Below are 22761 nucleotides of genomic sequence, written 5' to 3'. Positions count from 1 at the left end.
AATGAGTTATGATAATGATATTGTACTATGAGCAGTAAGGCCAACAGAGCTATTTGGTTATACCTGAAGTTTGAAGGGAACCTTTTATCAACACTGCTACTGTGGAAATCTTTAAGATTCTGCCATTGTTAAGATTACACGGCTGAATGGAAGGATCCTTAGTATCATTTTTGTCTCCATTTCAATCTTTTAATACAAGATATACTCAACTGTACAAGTTATCTTTTGGATTAACTTTTCTGACTGTATTCTGTGACCATGGTGGGTAGATAACATGTTTCTATAAACAATTATCTCCTTATTATTGTTATTATTCCTGCTCAACAGCCTTGAAGACTGCTGTTGTGCTCTGTGAGGTTCTTTGACCCATTTCAATGTATTTCAGATTTAAATAAAAAAAAAAATTTTTTATTACAGCTTGGGTTTTAGTAATGAGTTCCAATAATGATAACTAAAGAAAGATGAGCATCCAGGACATTACAGTGGTTGTAAACAAACCCTGATGTTAGCTACTTGAAGTTTGAACTCTAAGACCTTTATCCATACTGTTGCTTCCTTTGTCTTTCAAATGAAGCGATAGCCAGTCTCTCCAAACATTTAGCTTGCTTACAGTCTGTATGATAGCTGCACTTTCTTCCCCAGTCAGTCTGGTCTTTCAGCAGTGTCACTGTGTTTAGTGATCACAGCAGTTGCTTAAGTGAGTGCACTGTTTTTATAAATAATAGAACCAATGTTGAAAGTAAATGGAAGACCCACTTTGTTTTATGATTATCTATAGCATATGACAATTATTTTATGGATCTTATGTATAGGACACCTTTTAACAACATCTTTTAAATAATAGTTTGTTACAGCTTAAGTTGTATTGATGAGTTATGATAATGGTATGATATTATACTAGAGAAACATGAGTGTCCAGGCCAAGACACAAAGTTATAAACAAACCCTGACGTTAGTTATAACTAAAGTTTGAACTGTAAGCCCTGCATCCACACTGCTGCTGTGATTTGTTTGTAACGGCAGATGGTGATATTGCACGATTTTCACATTTTGTTTGCAAACATCCAAATCGGGAATGTGTGACAATTTTCCATAAATTCTCCTTTCCTAAATAACCTGATAACCTGAAGTTCTTACCTCTTACATTAAGAGCTTTTTGGCCTGTTGTGAATTCACGGCAGCTGTCTTGTATCTCTGCTTACTAAATGCTACTTTGTCAATTCGAGTAAAGTCAAGCAACCAACCTGCCTACAATGTTTAGCATTAAATCACTTAGTGTTGGTGATTTTTAGGAAGCAGAAGTAAACATCTGTGACATGAATGACCAAAAATCTCACTGTCCCAGTGTTCTAGGTTTGTTGCCAATGACACAGAAGGGGAATAGTAGTGTTTTGTATTGGTTCCTCAGTCATATGGATAACACATGTGCAGTGTTTTCAAAGTTTCATAGTGAGTTTTCTTGGCAGTTAATGGGGCCAAATGTTTTCAATTGATACTCAACAGGAGAAAAGCACAGCCTGTGCCACCACAGACACGCAGGTCTAAACTTAGTGATGACGTAAAAAAGAAAGAATCCATGTGGTTTCACTTTTTATATGAAAACATTTGGGATGTTTTTATGAACTTCCTTCTTCAGCTGGAGCGTGTATGGGTTACTACTGCAATTTTATTCTTCTTGCTTACAGCCAACCTAGAATAGAATAGAATAGAATAGAATAGAATAGAATAGCACTTTATTATCATTGTAAATGTACAACGACATTATGGGTGTTTCACGCCAACTGTCCCGGAATAAAATATATAAACTATAAATAGACAGTGCTGTACACTGTTCACTGGTTTGTGACACAGACCCTGTTGTGTGTTACAGGAATTCAGGAGGGTACAGAGTGCACCAAGTGCAAAAATGACTGGGCATTAAGGGCAGCCATCGCACTCCTCTATGTGCTCTGTGCCCTGCTCACCATAGCGGTGGCTGTCCTCGGATACAAAGGTAAGCCGTAACTGAAGTTAAAATGCCTGCTTAAACAAATACTCTAATTTTCAGCTGGATTGCAACTTCTGACATCCACAACAACTTACCTGACAACACTGAACCCCCAATGTGTGCAAAACGGGTAGAAGTGGAATGGCAGATGATGACCTCAGTTCTTCCAGAGTGGCTCAGTTAGACCCTTTCTTACAAGCCAAGAAATATTGATGCTCTAAGCCAAATACATAGACTTTCCTTTAACTACAGATGATTGAACACGTATTTAATTAGGAAATTGTGTTCTTCACTACCCCTCCACAGACTGGCATAATAGATCACCCAATTATGTAAATGTAAAAAACATATTCTTGCCATTTCCTTATATTTACATGTGAATTAAGTTCCTGTCCTTTGTGCGCCATGGTGATATTACTTGTACAAGCCCCTGGACTGTCAAAAGGCATAGCAACTGGCCCTGTTGCCCTTGGATGTATAATCCTGTATTGTACTCCTGTAGGTGTGTTTGCTGGTTTAGTATGACGTGATTCCCAGAAAGTGAGAGAGGATCAGTATGAATGAAATTCTGTATAATTTTATTATGAAGTTCTTTCTCTTCACACAAACTTGGTTGTTTTTTTCCTTTTTTTGTCTAATAGATAGAACGATAACAAACAAAAAATACGGTACACAAAATCTTGCTAGAAAGTCCAGAAAGGATGATAAGGCCAACTTCAGGAAAGAGTTTGGACAGACAGAGAATTAAGATGTCTGACTTCGGCACAATTATAGTTTTTTTCCCCTTTGTTTACTCCTGACCTGCCCTCTGACTCCCATGGTCCCACAGCTTCTCTCTGCCTTCGTCTTTTTCTTTGACATTTGATAAAACATTAAATGGTTGTATCACTAACAGTCAAGCCAGAGGCTTTGGCCTAAGATTAACCACTCTGTTGACAGAAACCGTTGTTTACTGTCCACCATATTTGACATCTTTAGCCACAGCTCTAAATGGGAAACAGATTGTGTGGCGCTGTCCTTACTGCATGCATGCTGCTGTTACTCCCTGTTTGAACAATGGAAATAATATTAAATAGAAACAGACAGGAATTCCACATATTTCAGGCGTTATCATCGGGGAATACTTTCTGTGCCTTACACATTTGTGGTCCAAAGCAGTCACAGAAAAATATGCCGAAAGTATCCTCGAGTGAAACACCGCTACAGTCCTACCTGCTCCACAGGCAACGGATGGCATATTTGCCTAATGGGGAAAGACTTAATCCAAACTACTCCACAAGTTTAGATTCAAATCAGAATTAGGTGCTGTCAGGTTTGTTTTAGGCTTCCAGCTTTGCGTCTGTGTTAGCGTCGAGCCCAAGTGAGTTTGATGTCTTGGCTCTAATGTCTACCAGATGACTGTGCAGCGACTACCCAGGCTTCCCAGCCCAAAGCAGATTTTATGGCTTGGTTGCAATTTGTTATCTCGTGAACTACAGACTAACTCACAAATTGCTGTGAGTGTCCAAAATACTTTGAGTGTGCAAGAAACCAATCTGAGCTCTGCATTCTATGACTTTCTTTCTGTGCACTTTGTTATAGATATGCTGCTATTCTTCAAGTTAATGCTTTAATTCCTGTTAAAGAATCGTTTATTTAAATGTCTGCTCCAGCAGCTTTCATCAGTGTTAATCTCAGTTTGGGTAACTGCCTAGCTTTTGCTCATAACTTGTCCCAATAGGCAGCCAGACTTACTAAAAGACTTACTTAAATTAGCAGCCTTATATAACTCGCAGTGCCTTTCCAATATAAGGATGTGAAAAGGATGGAAAGATTAACAGGGGTGAATGAGAAGGTATGTTCAAGATCAGTGGGGAGTTTTGCAGGTGTTTCTAGTTTATTCTAGATTTTTGTCACTGTTATCAATGGAATAAATTTATAGTGTTTCTGATTCACCCAAAAGAAAAGCATGTGACCATTTCAGAGAAACCAAGACAGATTTAAAGGAGATTACTTCAGTTCTCAGCAGTTACCCAACAGCTCTTTGAAGCTGTTTTTGTTTGTCCCAAGTGCATGTTATTGTTTCATGTTTTTGTCACTCCTGGAATGATAACAGTGAACGCTTAGGGTGTTTTCCAGTTCAGTATTTAGACGCCCACATACTGAGAGAAAAACAAAGCATGGAAGAGAGGAGACTCTTCCTGCAGATGTAAGGAGGGAGAAAATGGAACCAGAGTCGTAAAGCGCTGGCGTGGTATTGATTATGTGTTTGACATTATTTACACTGATGAAGTGGAATTTGTGAGTGTTCACTGAGGATGGAGATCAACGGATACACAGTTGCCCGGTTACAAAAATGTTAGGAAAGTTTTTCACTCCATTCAATCCCATGTTCCCATCAGTGGTGTTTAACTTTTCCAGTTTTTCAGTATGAGTGTAACAATGCCCTCTGCTGTTAAGAAGCCCTTCTGCAGAATATACTATATCTATCTTCAACTTTAAGACAGTCTCTTTCATTTTTTCTTAGTGGTTGAGAAAATGGACAACATGACAGAGGGCATGCAGAATTATGGAGGCAAGATCAATACTGTGGAGACAGACTTAAAGAAACTAGGTAAGTCCCAGTAACACAAGATTATATCATAGATGCAGAAAGCTGCAGAGATTTCAGTGACGTGTACAAGAAAGTAGGTTTTGGCTTTGACACTATACTATATTTGTATGTCCTATTAACAGTGTGTGACTGTTTTTCAGATGATCAGGCTGGAGTGATGTCAGTTAATGCCACTAGTGAGATGAAGACTTTCAAGTCAGATCTGGAAGCGTTACAGAATCAACTACAGCGCATTGCAGACAGGGCAACAAGTAACAGCGACAGGCTGGATGAACTTAGGATAACAGGAGGTGATACGGAAAGTGGACATGTCTCACTGCAGCGTTTTATGGAAAACAATGATGCTTCACTGCGTGGCATCAAGCAGACCTTGACCTCTTACAGTGGAATGATTGACAGCCTTGAGGCGGACACTGCACGGCTCCAGTCTGAGATACAGAGCCAGGTCAAAGTACAGAGCCAGACTCAGGTTGATGTCAGTGCGCTGAACATCACGCAGGCCCAGCAGCGCAATCTCCTCAGCACACTACAGAAGACAACTGAAAATGCAGGACAGGAAGTTCAGAAACTGAAAAATGACTATCAGATTCTGCAGCAAACAGCCAGACAAACACGGGCTGACACAGAGTGGCTGAAGGAAAAAGTTCAGAACCTTCAGGTTTTGGCAGCCAACAACTCCGCCTTGGCCAGAAACAATGAAGAAGCTCTAAATGACTTGGGAGCTCAGCTCAGCACTTTAGCCAGCCAAATCCAGAATACCTCAGCTCTCACAGAGGGACATGACCAGAGCTTGCATGAGATGATGGACCACCAGAGAGACCATGATAATGCCACCTCGTTTAAGTTTGACAAAATGGAAGCACGATTAGACAGACATGAGAATGACATGAACCGCGTGACTGGAAACGTTAGCTTTGCCGCACAGATTCTTGGTGTCATCAGTTCCGAGCTGAATGGCCTGAGGTCCTGTGCTGAGACAGTAATGCAGCACTCTGACCTGTTAGTGGGACTGAATGGAAGTGTGACACAGGCCAACGCAGACAACAGAGAGCTGCGCGCCCAGCAGGATGAACTAACAGCCAGGTTGGACAGAGAAGTCAACAACTTGTCCATGGTGATGGAGGAGATGAAGCTAGTGGACAGCAAGCACACACAGCTTATCACCAACTTTACCATCCTACAAGGTGAGGAATACCTGGTGTGCCTGATTCAGAGCTTTTCATCTTCATATGTAAATAAAGCACCTTTTCCAATTATTTGTGAAAATTATGACAAGTATATTTAATTATTCTAGGTATGGAACTAGTACATTTTTAATTAATATAGAAAAGTATAAGAATATATAGATAGATTTCTTCCACTTCCATTTTGTTAAATAAATAAGTACAACAGTTTTCAGTTTCTTGGGGTAAGTTACATCATCTACAACCTTCTGGTCTTAAGAAGAATCATATTTATGAATTATTTGTGACTTCTGACAGTGACTAGGATTGTACCTCTTCTGGTTTGTAGTATGCATTTGTACCAGCAAGATGAAAAGAAATATAAGATTACAAGAAATCATTTGTGTGACATTTTGTGTGACAGTGCATGTAAACATTAATTGTTACACATTGTTCTATCAGTTATAGTTCACTTATCTGCTCGTATTTCAGGTCCACCAGGTCCAAGAGGGCCCAGAGGTGATAGGGGTCCTCAGGGGCCAATGGGCCAAACGGGACAAAAGGGTGATAAAGGAGACAAAGGAATGCCAGGATTGGTCGGACCTAAAGGAGAGCAAGGTGCAGCCGGACCACCAGGCGCAGCAGGTCCAAAAGGTTCAGTTGGGGCTCGAGGTCTTGTAGGACCTAAAGGATCAAGAGGGTCTAGTGGTCGACCTGGAAACCCTGGTGAGAAAGGTGACCCTGGGGTTCCAGGGCCTCCTGGGAGGGATGGACCTTCCGGAATGCCAGGACCGCTCGGGCCACAAGGGCCCAGAGGAGCAGCAGGACCTTCAGGTATGGAAGGACCCCGTGGACCTGTTGGACCCATGGGCCCTCCAGGTCCTCCCGGTCTCCCAGGACTTCCTGGAACTCCCATATTTGTAAAGCCACCTCAGCCCACTCAGCCCCGTCCGGTCCCTCAACCATCTCAACCTTCTAAACAAGTACAGGAACCACAGGGCTCTGTGTCGGTCCAGCCTCCTGTTGCCACAAGTCCAAAGCCTGGTGAGTTTTGTCCTGTCTCACTCCCATCAAACCCAACCGCTCATGGCAGATGGCTGCCCCTCTCTGAGCCTGCTTCTGCTCGAGGTTTCTTCCTATTAGAAGGGTGTTTTTCCTTCCCTCTGTCACCAAGTGCTTATTGATGGAGGTTGTCTAGTTGTTGTGGTTTTCTCTGTATTAGGGTTTGTAGGGCCTTTATCTTAAAATATAAAGTGCCTTAAGGTGACTGTTGTTGTGATTTAGTGCTAAATAAATAAAATAAAATAGAATCGTGCACGGTGGCACGGTGGTTAGCACTGTTGCCTCACAGCAAGAAGGTCCTGAGTTCATTCCAGCCTGAGGATCCCTCCAGCCTTTCTGTGTGGAGTTTGCATGTTCTCCCCGTGTTTGCGTGGGTTCTCCCCGGGTACTCCGGCTTCTTCCCCCAGTCCAAAGACATGCACTTTGTGGGGATAGGTTAATTAAAAAATCTAAATTGCCTCAGGGCAATTTAGATTTTTTGGTGTGAATGTGAGTACGAATGGTTGTCTGTCCCTGTGTGTTAGCCCTGCGACAGACTGGCGACCTGTTCAGGGTGTACCCCGCCTCTCGCCCTATGGTAGCTGGGATAGGCTCCAGCACCCACCGCTTCCCTGAAAAGGATAAGCGGAAGCGAATGGATGGATGGATAGAATCAAGTGATTAGATAAATTAGACCAGGAAATTTTTGTAAATGTTGATACCTTGTACCATCTAAACAGCATCTCTAGTAATTTTGTTTTCTTGGATAACATGTATGTGGTAATTCATTCTTCCAGGTTGTCCACGTGAATTCAGAAACTTTGGAGACAGCTGCTATTACTTTTCTTCTGGTTCACAGAGGCTCAACTTTGATGAGGCCAACCGGTTTTGTACTAATCGTTCAGCTCATATGCTCATTATCAATAACAATGAAGAACAGGTAAATTAAATTAGATCCATATATTCCATATAAAGCTATTGCTAATTTTAAACAATTGCACAAATTAACATAAAACATTATTATAAACATTTTTTTCTTGTTACGTCTTCTTTTCTATTCTACCTCTAGCAATTTGTAAAAAAAGCCATCACAGGAAAAGGATATTTCTGGCTTGGACTGAGTGACAGAGAGGAGGAAAATGTCTGGAAGTGGGTAGATGGAACCATACCAGTTTTCACGTGAGTTGCAAATTTGTGTATGTATTTTAACTGTACAGGACAATTTTAACAAAGTGTAACCAAGTGTCTTTGTGGTTGTTTTTAGGAAGTGGAAGCCTGGCCAACCTGATAACTGGAAGCATGGTCACGAAGACGGCGAGGACTGTGCTGGCCTTATCCATGAGGCCAACTGGAATGACTTTTACTGCACTGACCGCATTGGTTTCATCTGTGAACATGCCTTTGACAGTTAGTACCTTCTTCATATTGGACTTTTAAATTTCCTATTTGTGTGTATTTCCATAGTTGCTTAATTTGTGTTTTTGGAAACAAAGCCCATATGACGACCAAGTTTGTTTATTCAACTCCAAATGTATATTTTTAAAATGTGTCACAAATGTGTAATGTCTTAAAAAATTACTCAAATAGTCTTTTGTAGACTTATTCAGTTTTGTTTATCTAAACAGATCCAGTAATTATGATCCCCTGTTCAAATTGGACTGATTCAAGACCACCTTGATATATTTTATTAAGTTTTTCAAAAGAAAAATAAACAGTCTAGTTTATTTTATAGTTATATAGATATACACACAGAGACATATACACACACAAAGAAAGAATTTAATCTATTTTGAAATTTTGTAATAAGGCTGTAACAAAATGTGGAACAAGTAAAGCACTGTGAATACTGCACTGTAACAGTGAACATCCCCTGCTAAGTGGAGCTTAGTCATCATTAATAGCTGTTCTTTCATACAATAACACCTCAAAATGTCACTGTGAGAGCTATAACTGTAAATGCAACATCTTGGGCGCACACACAGAGATGCAGATACAAAATGTGTTGTATTTTTTTTGTTCTCTTCACAGTGAAAGTTCCAGTTTTATAGCATCCATCTAAGAAGTAGTGATCAGTCTCCTTTCAGGAGAAAGGTGAAGAGGTTGAAGACGTCACTATAACAAGGGCCATGCGGAGGAGCGCTACGTGACTAGAGGACTCTGATAAAGCCAGCCCAGTGGAGCATCACTGACACTTGGACTTTTATTTGTCTTTAAAGGCACTTTACAACATAGTACCGTGCAAAAGGCAGAGCAAACACAGAGCCATTCCACTGTTGTATTAATTTAGATTTTGTACTGAAAAAATATGAGTATCTTCATTTATTTAGGCTGATGCAGCCACAGTTGTACATGTGTATCTGTAAATAATATTTTACAAATGACAATTAGTTGGTTGGAACTGAATTTGATATTGTTTAATTTGTTCAGTTACTCAGTCTTTACACATTCAATCTGTCAGAGTATACTTCAAATAGAAATCTTTGTATCCGATAAAATACTCCACAGAATCATAGAATCATCATTTGTTTACAAGCAAGTTCCCACAAACATGGTGAGCAACCACTTGTAATCATTACCCAATAAATACCTGTAACCTAACAAAAAGAAAGAAAAGTAGAGTAAATTTTCTCAGTGCTTTTTTTGGAGGATGGGGGAGAATTGATTGCTGATGTGAGCAGTGTTGCTGCTTTACAAAGGACTGTATTTCTTGGACTTTGACCTGCCAGTATTATCTTAATCTGATATATACATGATCCGTATGCACATGGTTTGTAATGTATCCATTATCAGATGATTTCTTCATTATGCCAAATGCAATATGTGAAACATTATAATTTTTATAATCATTTTTTTGTTGTTGATCTTATGGACTGAATAGCAATGTTTAATCCAGTTTAAGGTTGATCTGTGAGTTCATTCAATCACCACATTCCGATGGATCAGGTCAGAATGCTTAACACAATAAAATGGGGAAAGAATTTGTGTGGAATCACTGACTGTTGTCCATAAAATATACAGATTGGTTAGCATGAAATGCCAAGTGTTTACACATAAAAAGTAAAGGAAAATAGAAACTTTAAATTTCAAATATTACTGCTAATCTGCTATTTATGTATTACTTGCATTTTTATTTTGTCTTCAATAAAACTAGTGTATAACAGTATAACATCAGTACTTTGAGAAAAAGTAGCAAAATATTACAAAAAAATCTGAACTTCAGCTAAACTTACATATTTCACACACTCTAGACAGAGTGTGTGAACATCCCTGATGCTGCCTAAACCTACATACCATTGTATTAATAATATAATAATAACATGCTAATATTATAAATTGACAATTACAACACCATGACTAAATAATGGATTTATATAATGTAATATTCAGTCTTTCGAAAGATAGATAATTTCAGATTTACTAACGTATATTTGTATGTTTTGGGCTTTGTTTGTTTGTTTGTTTGTTTGTTTGTTTGTTTGTTTGTTTGTTTGTTTGTTTGTTTTTTGATATGTATGCTTTGTCTAAAAAGTGAAAAATGCATAAAATAATAAATGCGGACAATAATACCCTTTTTAAGATGATATACTTGTTCTAAGCACTAACAAAATTCTTAAAATGTATGATCTTTTCAAAATTATACTTGAATTATATATATGCTAATATTGGTGCCAATTTTATTTATATATATACACATATATACACTTTTAATTAAACTCAGTGTGCTTTCCATACATTATAAAAACATTTTTAAACTGTATCTCGGTAATGTCCTAAAGCAATTAAAACAACTAAACAGAACTTTAACATAGACCCAGTTGCAGAGATGGGCAGTAACGCGTTACAAGTAACGCGTTACTGTAATCCGATTACTTTTTTCAAGTAACGAGTAAAGTAAGGGATTACTATTGCAAAAACGGTAATTAGATTACCGTTACTTTCCCGTAGGAACGCTGCGTTACTGCGTTACTAAAACCGTGATTTTCTTGCGAGAATGTCTCATGACAGTGACGTAAGCGAGTGCGACGTGCGTGACAACAGCTGTGTGCAGATCAACAATGGATCATATATCGAGTGCGGGAGAGAGTATGAGCGTGCAGCGTTTAAAGCGTGGAAGTACTGACCTTACTTTGAGTTTGATTCCATAAAAAGTGACAAAAACATTAGTGTCCGTTGTGCGTGGGAAGAAAACTTCTTTTTACAGCGAAAAAACCCCCCCTAAACTTCCAAGCAAGCACCGAGTGCGCTACGACGTAATGGGAAACTCACAGAGAAACTGCCGTATCCTTCCACTGACCGCTGCGGCACACCTGCACCAGGATAACCCTCCGCCTACCCTACTCCTGCTTTACAGGTGAAAATAGAGCAAAAGGACCGCTAGTCTTTGACTTTATTTATTTTCTGCTGTGTTTTACTTGCATCTGAAAGAGTGAGTGTAAACACAATATATATATATATTATGTGCTGGAATGTGCAGAAAATAGGTTTAAATGTTAAACTAATTTCTTCAAGTCAGAGAATGGTGCATATAATTAAAATTTTGCTTCATGCATAAAGGTAAAAGATTAAAACTAACAAAACAAGTTTTAAAAAGAGACTTTTCCATTTGATTACATTTTGTATGATGATTATGTAGAAAAAGTAGAATTGGGCTGAAAGATCTATCGCTTTATCACCTATTCAGGTTGTAAATCATGTTTTTAAAAAGTAACTAAGTAACTAAGTAACTAAGTAATTAATTACTTTTGAAAATAAGTAATCAGTAAAGTAACGGGATTACTTTTTTGGGGAAGTAATCAGTAATTAATTACTGATTACTTTTTTCAAGTAACTTGACCAACACTGCCCAGTTGTGTCTTGACTTTAGGCAGCTTGGTCCAAAGGACAAGACAACAGTGAGGCAAAGCACCCTCAGCGCATTTAGGTCCAACTCAGGGAATAGTTAAAAGATTTGCACCTCTCTAGAGAGGTCCACTTGGTCTTACTGAGCAAGTCAGAGATGTACTTGAAGAGCAAGCCACTGAGAGTTGTATGAACTAACAGAGATTTTAAACGTAATCCTGGGTGGAACCAGGACCCAGTGAAGACTTCAATATTGGGGTAATTTGATAAAGTTTCTGTTTCTGTGTAGGGATTCTGGATGCCGCTGCTTTAAACTGGTAATATATCCAGTAATATAACTGGATAAATATATCCAATATTTCTTTCTTGTCTCTGTTCAATTTTAAAAGGTTTGTAGACATCCAGCAGTTAATGTCATCTGTGCTAGAATTACATATTGGTTAATGTAGTTTCGTTTAGACCACTGTTAATTACTTAAATTATAAATTACCCATTTATTGCTTCACTTACGCCACACGAATCCTCTAACTACAAGATTAAAGTCTTTATGTGTTACTCATTTTCACGCGCTGCAGCCTCACATTCACATTTTGTCACGTGATCGACATCACCTGACGATGACATGTTATTTTTTTCTATGCCAAGGACAATTTGTGACTTATGATTCATTCTCTCTAGTTTGCAGACAGCACACAGGGATGAGCAGTAGTCTGACAGGGAGTGTTAAACTGTAGAGGTTTATAACCGTTTATTAAATACAGTTAGGGCTCCTTCGATTACCCAGAATGCCCTGCTTGTTGCCGTCTGGCGAAGGAGTGACTGTGTAGAAAAGAATCAGTTAGCTACCTTTGATACCCATTAGGTTGTCGTTACTATGCATTTGTATTGTATCAAATAAGAAAAAAGAGGGAAAGAAAATATCTGGGAAAGGCGAAATCTGTTGTCGTCTATACACCAAGCGATGCCTCTCTTCACGACCAACCCCTTTGACCAAGATGTTGGTGAGTAATCACAACTGGAGGCTGTTATTAGCAGGCTAGCTAAGTAGCTGTGACCAAACAGCTTTGTTTGTGTTCTCCAGCAATGGGCAACATTTCACTTAGCCACTGGATTTATATTATTGTTATATGGGTAACGTTTGGTACATACTGTAGGTTGTGTAAACTGACAACCCATGAACCCACTGAAGCCCATGATATTAATTTTGATGTCTGTTTTGCTTGTTTTTGAGGAGCATAGATGGCTAGCTTGCTCCCCTATCCTATGTGTATATTTAGCTAGCAAACAGCAAGTGACCGTTTGGCGATAGCATCCTAAACTGGTGATGTTATTCTCGAGATGTATTACGTGTATTATTTAAGTCAGGCCAACTCTTAATGAAGGCGGAGACACAGGCTTGTCATCGGATCACTGAATTGAGTTAGCAAGCCATATCACTGGCTACCTTTATGTATCCCATCTTCTGTTAGCTAACCACAATTATGTGCTTGACCTCTCACAGTGAGTGGAAGTGAAAGAGGATGCGGAGCTATGTGAAACCACAGAGTATCGCTGTATTTCCTGTCGTCTCTTTGATCTTTGTCGAGTGGTTAGCCACCTAATTTTCATGTAGAGTGTGTAGTTTTCATATAGATGAAAAATGCACAACACCGTTCACTTGCACAGCCCCATACACAGCCTCAAGCCCAAACCCAGCAGTAAATGCTGGTTTGGTAAAACAAACCAGCCTTTAAGTGATCGTGCTCTTCTGTTCCTGGCTTTTACTACTGTTGTGAGCATCTGTTACTTCACTATACTGTTTTGTATGACATGACAGCAGCCAAAGTGATTTAGAGGCTTGAAACCCACATAGTCAACATAATGAAAAATAATAAGTGGAAAAAAACGTCAGAAATAAGAATAAAAAACATTACTAGTCAACTAAAACGGGTGGAAAAAAGACATTTGCAGTGAGTGTGATCAAACCATGAGGGACCTCAGACTTAATTAAAGCAAGTGTAAATAAATCATTAGAGCTGATTTAAAATCATCAGCTGTTGATCAGGTTGTTATTTGGGGAAGCAGATTATTCCAGAGCCAGGGGGCCATAACCACATTTGCCTGGTTGTCTTTAGCTTTTAGTTGAGTAAGGGGCACTGAGAGAAGTTGTTGGGATAATGAGTTGGTGACCTGCAGACAAAAAAAATATCTGTTATGGAACTCATTTATTTGAAACTTCACAGATAGCCAATGCAGTTCAACTAAAACAGGAGCAATGAGCTATCTTTTTTTTGTACAAGAGTCAATCAGCTGCGTTTTGAACCAACTGGAAAGCGTGGAAATGGGCAATTCTATATACAGAGAATTGCATTAGACCAGGTGAGATTTGGCTCTAGCAGTGGTTTCACTTGGTAAAAGCTCTCCTTCCATTCCTTTGATTGCTAAAATTCACGGAATGTCTCATAAAAACACAAAGATTGAATGGTTAAAGGACTAACTGCCTCACTGAGGAGGGTTGTGTAGCTCGGGGGGTCTGAATAAAATAACTTCAGTTTTTCTTAGTTTCTTTCTTTAGTTTAAGGGTTTGTTTTTGTTTTTTTACATCTGTGATTCCAGATCTTCCAAACATTCAAAGAGGTTCTTTATGGTTTGAACACAGTCAGGTGTGGCAGGTAGATAAAACTGGGTGCCACATAACAAGGATAATGAATTTTGGCTTTCTGTCCATCTCTAATACTTCCAATCTTGTTTGGGGTATATAGAAATATTTTTCTAATGCTTCTTTTGTCAAGAGCAAAAGAAGCAAAAAAACCTTTTTAATGTACTTATTACTTCCCAATTATTACTTCTACTTCCCAACAACAGCAACTGATGACTCATGTTAGAAAGCAATGTCAGCTATTTACACATCTTATTTCCATTCCTATGTTTATACTTGGAATACACTTAGCTCTGTAATAGACTGGGAACCTGTCCAGGGCTAACTTAGACTCTTGCTCTATGACAGCTGGGATAGACTCCAGCCCAACTGCAACCCTGAAATATCAGCGCTGTTGATTGCTGTGGGCAAATAAAGGGATGGTATGTGATGCCACTGGCTGATGTTTATTATTGGCTAAATATTATTGGCACAACATTCAAGAAGATGTTAAAATGTTGTCAGACAAAGCATTTTAACATCTGTTTAATCTAAATCTAAAATGTTCTTGTTAAACACCTTATCTGCTCAAAATTGCACAAGTGGTACTTGGTAAAACATGAAGCTGCTTCCAAGACCAGAGGAGTCAAATACAGTACACACAGAGTACCGGTAGATTCAAGACTAACCATTTCATTTGGAAGAAAAAACCCAATTCTTAAGTGGCATATAGAACCCACTGCTGATTGAAATGCACTGATCCTTAGATAAACTTCAGGTAAAGTCTTCGCAGATCATGAGCTGTTAGATTGTGTTCACTGTAGTGCGGTAGTGTTGATGGGGTGCTTCTCATATATTGTCAGCCCTTTGTACCCCATTATTTTTATGCTTATGTGTAGAGGAACATAGTAATCTTGTTGTTGTGATTTCTCAGTACCAAACATGATCATGAAAAGAGGATTCTCACGGACCGTTTACAACAGTGATTCTTTTATTTTTTTGTAGGATTACAGTAGCTTTATTACTCCTCTACAGAATTCCCATGTCTCTTCTTTCCCATCTCTAAATACAGTCATGCAGGAAAAAATATGCTTTCGCTGTAAAGACTTCTTCTCATGCCAGTTGGTGTTCTTCTTTCCTGCAGAGAAAGCAACCAGTGAGATGAACACTGCTGAGGACTGGGGCCTCATTCTGGACATATGTGACAAGATAGGGCAGTCACGCACTGGGTCAGTTAACTTTCCTCATTCTGAGGCATACCAACACATTTCTTTTATATTTGAGTTTTGGATCATTAGAATATATATTCAAGGAAGTCTAAAGAAGTTTAAAAGAAGAGTTTAATATAGCTTAACCCTCTCAAACCTTTGAGTTGTGCTGTTCTGTTCCAGGCCCAAAGAATGCCTCCGCTCTATAATGAGAAGAGTGAACCACAAGGACCCTCACGTAGCCATGCAGGCACTGACTGTAAGCAGACTCGTAACAAACAGCCATGTTTTGTTTATGTTTGATAACTTATTTCTTAAATGACACTAAGCTATAAGCTTATAAAGTAACCACATTTACTCTTTTATAAGTGATAAATTACGTATGTCAGAAGTATTTCAGCTGTTTACTTACTTCATGAGGTTCATGAATAGGATGTACACTTTGTCTTCGCAGCTTCTCGGTGCCTGTGTCTCAAACTGTGGGAAAATTTTCCACTTGGAGGTGTGCTCCAGAGAGTTTGCCAGTGAAGTCAGTAATGTCTTAAACAAGGTGTGTGGTAAATTTCACTTTCTTGTGTGTTGTCCAAATAAGCCACATTAACTATGTGGGATTTCTTCAAAAGGGTTCACTTTTGATCCGTGTTGGCATAAATGCTTTAATGTGTGTTCTCCAGGGCCACCCCAAAGTCTGCGAGAAGCTGAAGGCCCTGATGGTGGAGTGGGCGGAAGACTTCCGCAATGATCCGCAGCTCAGTCTGATCTCAGCAATGATCAAGAATTTACGGGAACAGGGTGTCACGTTCCCTGCTGTGGGCTCCCAGGTTGGTATATGAGTATGGTGGTTTATACCCCACCCCCACAATTGCAGTGGATACATACCTGACGTAAGTTGGAAAATGTTTACTGTTCAGAATAAACGCTAATATTAATGTGAGAAAAACAAACAAACTAGGAGATAGTATAGCGACTGCTGTTTAATGGGTTACTATCGCATTTCACTCATTCGCTAACAAAACTGAAATGATGTTCGCTCAACAAGCATCATCGTTACCTTACGACAGGTAAGCTAACATAAACATTACTGTAAAAACATTAATATAAACAAGGTATCAAAGCGACACACTAACTTAACTCTCTAAAACTGACCCACTCAGAGTTGACGTCACAGCTCCAGATTGCTGACGTTTTACATTCTGGTGCACTGCAGTCCTGCTGCTGTGGAAGGAAAAGCTCCGCTTTGACAGTCTGCATTCAACTTTGTTTTCTGGGAAGTCCTTTAAAATTCCATGTCGACTTGTTTTTATAGTCTATGTCATCAATTATGCCAACGAATCGTTGCAGCGCTAGTGGTTAAGATCAGAATTTTAAGTTCTGGCTCATTCTATTTGTAATGCTAGTATCTCTCTTGGTTTGCTCAAAATCCATCCACGTTCTTTTATTCTTTTGATTCATGAGTGTAAGTCATTATTTATGTGAAGCACATGATTATTGTCTTCACAGGCTGCTGAGCAAGCAAAAGCAAGCCCAGCTTTAGTGGCAAAGGATCCCTCCACATCAACAAACAAAAAAGAAGAGGAGGATTTGGCCAAAGGTAAAGAGGACTCTATCAGATAATCAGAGCACCGGACCATTTTTTATTTTGTTTTTGTAAAGGATTCTTGTGTAAAGACTCTTTTTAGTATTCAGACACACATAGAAATGCATTAGAAGCATGTTCATTAAACACATTTTAACTGTTGTTTATTGGCTTTGCAAAACTCCCCCTGTTATTGTGGATTAATGAATTGCAGATGTTCCACAAGGTTTTCAAGGGCAAACACACAATCACACTCTTGTGATTATCTTATTATCTCTCTTGTGTGCAGCTATCGAGTTGTCTCTGAAGGAGCAGCGTCAGCAACCGCAGACCTCAATGTCGAGTCTTTACCCAAACACCTCCACCCTGCTCTCCTCACACAAGTCTGACGGCAGAAAAGTCCGTGCCATCTACGATTTTGAGGCTGCAGAGGACAATGAGCTCACCTTTAAGTCGGGAGAAATTATCACTATCCTGGACGATAGGTGAACTTTTACACACATATAATCAAGAGCACACAACAAACCGGGACTTTCAGTATATAATAGTGAGCAGATTTCCTGGGCCTATGTTGCGTTCTTATTTGGATGGCTGTTCTCTTTGAAGCCTTTTTGAAATGCTCTTTAGAAAAGCACAGAATCCATGAACTCAAAAGAAAAATACGTTTTAAACATCACATCTATGTATTCATGCTTTAAAGAGGTCTGGAAATGACTTTGTAAAATGCCAATGAAATTATTAAGGATTACATTCAGTTACTAAAGGCAACATTTTTCTTATAATTGAATGGGCTTTTTGTTTTCTTTCTCCCAGTGACCCAAACTGGTGGAAAGGGGAAACATATCAGGGGGTGGGGCTGTTTCCCTCCAACTTTGTCACTGCTGATCTCACTGCAGAGCCTGAGATGAGTGAGTACACACACTTGAATCATTGCTGTTTCTTTGGTAGCCCATTTAGTCCATTAGCAGCATTGCTTTATAGATCTGGGAGTGTGATATCCAGAGAGCAGAGTGCAGTAAGAGACACAAAATAGGTACTGAAAAAATAACACTGCCTAAATTTCTGGGAAGGAGTTCAAGCAGTGTGTGATCAGCACTTTCTCCTGCTGATGCTCTTTTCTTATGTACCAAATCTTTTTCTGGTATAATTACAGAGCCCTCTGAAATGCAACATTCATATTCATATGTTGTTATCTTTATGCTCTGTTCTATCTAATTCATTGTTACCACAGAAATGTTTTGCTTGCTAATTGTATGGCTTTGTCATATTGTTGATTCTGTGGGTTTGCATACTGGGTATGTACATCATGCTGTTGCACTTCTACTGCCTTCATGCTGTGTGCCACCGTTTCTTGTAATTCAAGTTCAAGAAAAACTTTTATCTAACTTCTATTTTTATCTGATATCTGTTTCTGTGCTGCATGCTTCTATCAGAGCATTACAGGTGATCAAGTTAGTTTGTCCTTATCTCTTACGTTTGCGTTGCTGACCACTGCCACTGTTGTGTTGTCTTTCTCCTGCTGCATCTGCGGCTGCTTGAAAACCCACAGTGAAGACGGAGAAAAAGACAGTACAGTTCAGTGAGGACATTCAGGTAGAGACCATAGAGCCCGAACAGGAGCCAGTGTACATAGACGAGGTGAGTGCTCTGCTGTGTGCGCTTTCTTACTCAGATCATTCAGATTTATTAAGGTCACAAGTTGCTACAGTAAATAAAAAAATCTCTTCCAGTATAAGATAAAAAACTTTATTACTTCTGGATTAAGTTGTGAAATGATCTCACATCTATCCGATACTTATCACATCTTCTCAGGACAAAATGGACCAGTTACTGCAAATGATTCAAAGTGCGGATCCAACAGACAACCAGTCTGACAGTGTTGAATTATTACAGCTTGAAGGTAATTTTCATTCATTTATTTATTAATTTCTTATGCAAAATATGAATATATGAAAGTGAAAGAAAAATATTTACTAACATTGTATACATGCTGCATTTTGGAAAAGGTGGATTTCTGTCAGCCAAAGAAAGAGATTTAAACAATTTTTTCATCAGGTGCCTGCAATCAAATGGGGCCCCTCATTGATCAGAAGTTGGAGGATATTGACAGGTACATTGTGTTGATGTGGTGTGCTTTATTCATAGAAATTCCGAACATTGTAAGCTCAGCAGAAGTGAATAACACGCAGAAGGTGTTTGACAAGATATGGATTGCTGATTGTTTGTATCACCAGGAAGCACTCGGAGCTGTCAGAGCTGAACGTGAAGGTGATGGAAGCGCTGTCTTTATATGCCAAGCTGATGAATGAAGATCCCGTCTATGCCATGTATGCCAAGCTGCAGAGCCAACAGTATTACATGCAGCAGCCTGCCAGCGCCGCACAACAGGTGAAGTCAATACAAACTTCTTCTTTTTTTAAATTTGAGAAGCAGCTACATTCTGAAAGGGAAGTACCAACACTGGGAAGTCTAAGACACTTGGAAAGAAAAGATAGATTACCATGAACCTGAATGATTGAGAATCTACACAGACAACATTAGGAGCTGTTGTCATTCTTTCAAGGACTTTAAAGCTGATTGAATATTAATATTTCCTTTGTGTTTATATTTGTCACCACAGGTCTACCCTGGTCAGCCTGCATCAGGTTCATATGGCATGAACAGTGCTGGGGTGCAAGGCTATACCGTTCCTATGGAGCAACTTCCTCCTGGAACTCCCATTCCTGGTCAACCAGCTCCCAGGTGAGTTTGAGGTTACCCACGGTCCTGCTACAGCACACAGTACAAATACTAAGATTATTGGTATCAGTTTCCGCTGTTGTTCTCCTCTCTTTTATGTGAGATGAAAAATGGCAAATACATTTAAATGCTTAATTACATTCACGCTTCACTTATTCTTTAAGTTATTTTTACATATGGTAAATTTTCCGCTGGTATCAGAGGCTGTTACTCAGCTGCAGAACCAGGCTTTCACTTGTTCCAGCGTTATAGACAAAGCCTTCTTAAATACCTGAACAACTTCTGCTTTTTCCTCATTGAAATTGAATCTTGGTTTCCACATTTTAAATCAAAGTATTTGCTGTACTTGGAATTGAAAGCAATAATTTCTCACCATTGAGCAATTCCTTACACACCACAACAGTTCTGTTCTTAAACAGACAGAGGTCTTACTAGTGTTAATATCTCCCTCTTGCTGTAGTATAATATTCACTTTTTCCCCATCATTCTTTTCACAGTGACGTTCATATGTACATGGGCCAGCCGCCAGTGTACACTGCAGCTCCAGGCGGCATGGCACCAGCAGATGTTCAGTCCTACCAGAATCCAGCCAGCAACCCTGGCCCAGCACCATGCACAACTCCCGCAGGCATGACGCAGACCGCAAACTACAGCGCTGCCTCTGGCGTGAGCATAGCACCCTCCACAGATGTCCCACAGGCCCCCTTCTCAGAGAAAGCATTGTTATAGGGCCACAGGAGCTCACTGATATCCTCACAGGCACATATGCACTCTTACATACAGACACACACACACACTCACAAAAAAACAGACCTGATCAAATAGTTATAGTTGAAAATGTGTTTTTATTGCATAAGTTGACACCAGATCAATTAAAACACAATTTAAACAGAGTTAACTAACATTGGCACGTTTTCTGTTGTATTCAGCCGATATACAGTGAAAGCTGCAGTGCAGAACTTTAATTTCCTCCCTCTGGCAGTCAGAGTAATTAAACAAAAATATTATTTGATTTTCACTGGAAAGCGTTAACCTGTTATTTGAAGATTCATGCTGCTGTCAAATGACTGCGCGTATGTCTAGCAGACGTTTGACATACTACTTTTATATGGCGGAGTTTACACTGGACTTCCATTTTTTTTTTTTTTTTGAAGGAGTTGGAGAGTGTTCATTGTTGTTGGCTTTCCGTGTTTCTCTTGTTTATACAAGCATCAAATCTCACAATACCAAACACTCTACAAGCCTGATGCCAACTAGATACGAGTCTTTATTCTTCTGTTTTTGTTTGATTTTGTTGGTTATGTAATTTTTGGCTTGTAAACAGTTTCTAGGTGCAGTCCCATCATCTTCTGGTGGTAGTAGACACTACATCCTACCAGGTGCTAGTAAAATAAAGGAACAATGTATTTCAGGAAAAGAAATAGTTGGATAAACTTTCTTTTCTTTTTAAACAACTATTCAGATAGCCAGAAAGATCGTATCTTTCTTTTTTAGATCTTAGTCTCTCATCTGACTGGTGAACTTTTCTTTTTTTCATCCACAGTATTCAAAGAAATTAGAAGCGTAAATCTACTAAGGATTTAGTTTCTATCTGCCATACATCTAGCCCAACTCCAGCTCCCAAAGTTTAGCTCTGGCTATTTCGCCACACATCTCACATTTCAAACTTCAATAAACTGCAAAGTTTAGAGAGTTTTATCAGGTGCTAATAGCCTTGACTATAGCAGACGTTCATTTTTATGCAAAGGTCCCACACTCCAGCTTTAAATACACAGTTCTGCTTCTCTTACCAGTAAAGAAGTGATCATGGGGATTTTTTTAAAGAGCTCACACTACACTGAGTCACAAAGTGGGCACTGTTGTTTTTTTATTTTTATTAGTATTATTATTTTTTCCCACATTTTCACAGATGTCCTGTCTTTAGCATAAAAGTATGGAGCAGCTTTCAGTTTCCATCTCTCAAGCCCGATCACTTCAAATCTAGATTTGATAGCAATACATACATTCTGATTTTTTCTTGTCACGTGCAAAACCATTATGGCATTAATTGCTTTGTGTTTATTTCAGACTATTGAACAATTATGGCAACACTGGATTACAAAACATTTTTTTCCAATTATTTCCTAGAAGAAAAACTAAAAATTTGGTGCTAAGAAGTTGTTTTTAGGTCATATGGAGTTAAATTTGCATGCAGAAAAGGGTTGTTTTTCAGCAAAGCAAATATTAGATTCTCTCTTCCAATATTTAATGCTGAAGCTCGACTTCAGCATATGCCATTATTTTTGTTTTTTTCCCCCTGTATTATTAAATTTAATAGTTCTCACACAACAACTTAAAAATAAGAAGAAGAAATGTCAGTTTCCCACTTCTAGCTAGCTATTTAAAAAAATGCAATTACTATTTGATCAAGTGTGAAATATATGCACACACACACAAACACACAGCTTCACACCACCCTCGGTACACACACTGAGACTGCACACACACAATGCACACTACAGGCTGGCATACAGCAGCGAATGCACATACAGACACAGCTGCACTACTTGGTTCACGTATCCTGTGAGTAGTGCGTGATCATTTTCCTTCATTCACACACTGACATAGAAATAAAATGACAGTGTCCCACAGCTTTCTCACCCACTTAAACAAACTATAGTTCTAATCATGTCTCAGAAAGGGGTGTCAACTTTTTTTCTTCTTCTTCTTCTTCTTCTTTTTTTTAATTAAAGGACTTTTGGTCTGCTGAAAACATCAGGATACTCTTACATTTTGTATATGTTGTCAAATTTTAGAAGTACTGAAAACTGAAGCCACTTTGTTTTTGGAGAGAAAAGAAAGTAGAGGAACTGAAGCATGCACATAACTCTTGTATATACTGTACTGAACTAGTAGTGAAGCCACATGATGACCTCATGGGTGGCGCTGTATGCTAGCACAGCTCCGGCTGTTTCTCTCAGCCTTAAAAGCGAACTCTGCAGTCGGGATTTTTCAGATG

At 39.0% G+C, this 22761-nt stretch overlaps 2 protein-coding genes across 2 annotated transcripts in view; both read left to right on the top strand.

Annotated features, from left to right (window-relative positions):
- Positions 1-9792, top strand: part of colec12 (collectin sub-family member 12) — a 32127-nt gene extending 22335 nt beyond the window's left edge. The window contains exons 3-10 of the mRNA XM_006792189.3: positions 1871-1993; positions 4494-4580; positions 4721-5764; positions 6236-6787; positions 7582-7724; positions 7854-7963; positions 8049-8191; positions 8813-9792. Of these exons, the coding sequence (XP_006792252.2) occupies positions 1871-1993; positions 4494-4580; positions 4721-5764; positions 6236-6787; positions 7582-7724; positions 7854-7963; positions 8049-8191; positions 8813-8832 (2222 nt within the window). The 3' untranslated portion in view covers positions 8833-9792. The remainder of the gene's footprint in view (positions 1-1870; positions 1994-4493; positions 4581-4720; positions 5765-6235; positions 6788-7581; positions 7725-7853; positions 7964-8048; positions 8192-8812) is intronic.
- A 2463-nt stretch (positions 9793-12255) lies between these two features.
- On the top strand, positions 12256-22761 carry stam (signal transducing adaptor molecule (SH3 domain and ITAM motif) 1). The gene is made up of 14 exons (XM_006792190.3): positions 12256-12624; positions 15385-15469; positions 15632-15707; positions 15903-15998; positions 16123-16269; positions 16949-17039; positions 17314-17509; positions 17838-17932; positions 18574-18662; positions 18837-18924; positions 19080-19134; positions 19259-19412; positions 19645-19766; positions 20261-22761. The coding sequence occupies exons 1-14, from the start codon at positions 12585-12587 to the stop codon at positions 20490-20492; spliced, it is 1566 nt and encodes a 521-aa protein (XP_006792253.3). The 5' UTR covers positions 12256-12584; the 3' UTR covers positions 20493-22761.

This window comes from Neolamprologus brichardi, chromosome 18, assembly GCF_056152115.1.
Source record: "Neolamprologus brichardi isolate AB-2024 chromosome 18, ASM5615211v1, whole genome shotgun sequence".
Classification (NCBI taxonomy): domain Eukaryota; kingdom Metazoa; phylum Chordata; class Actinopteri; order Cichliformes; family Cichlidae; genus Neolamprologus; species Neolamprologus brichardi.
This window is presented reverse-complemented; position numbering and strand designations above follow the sequence as displayed.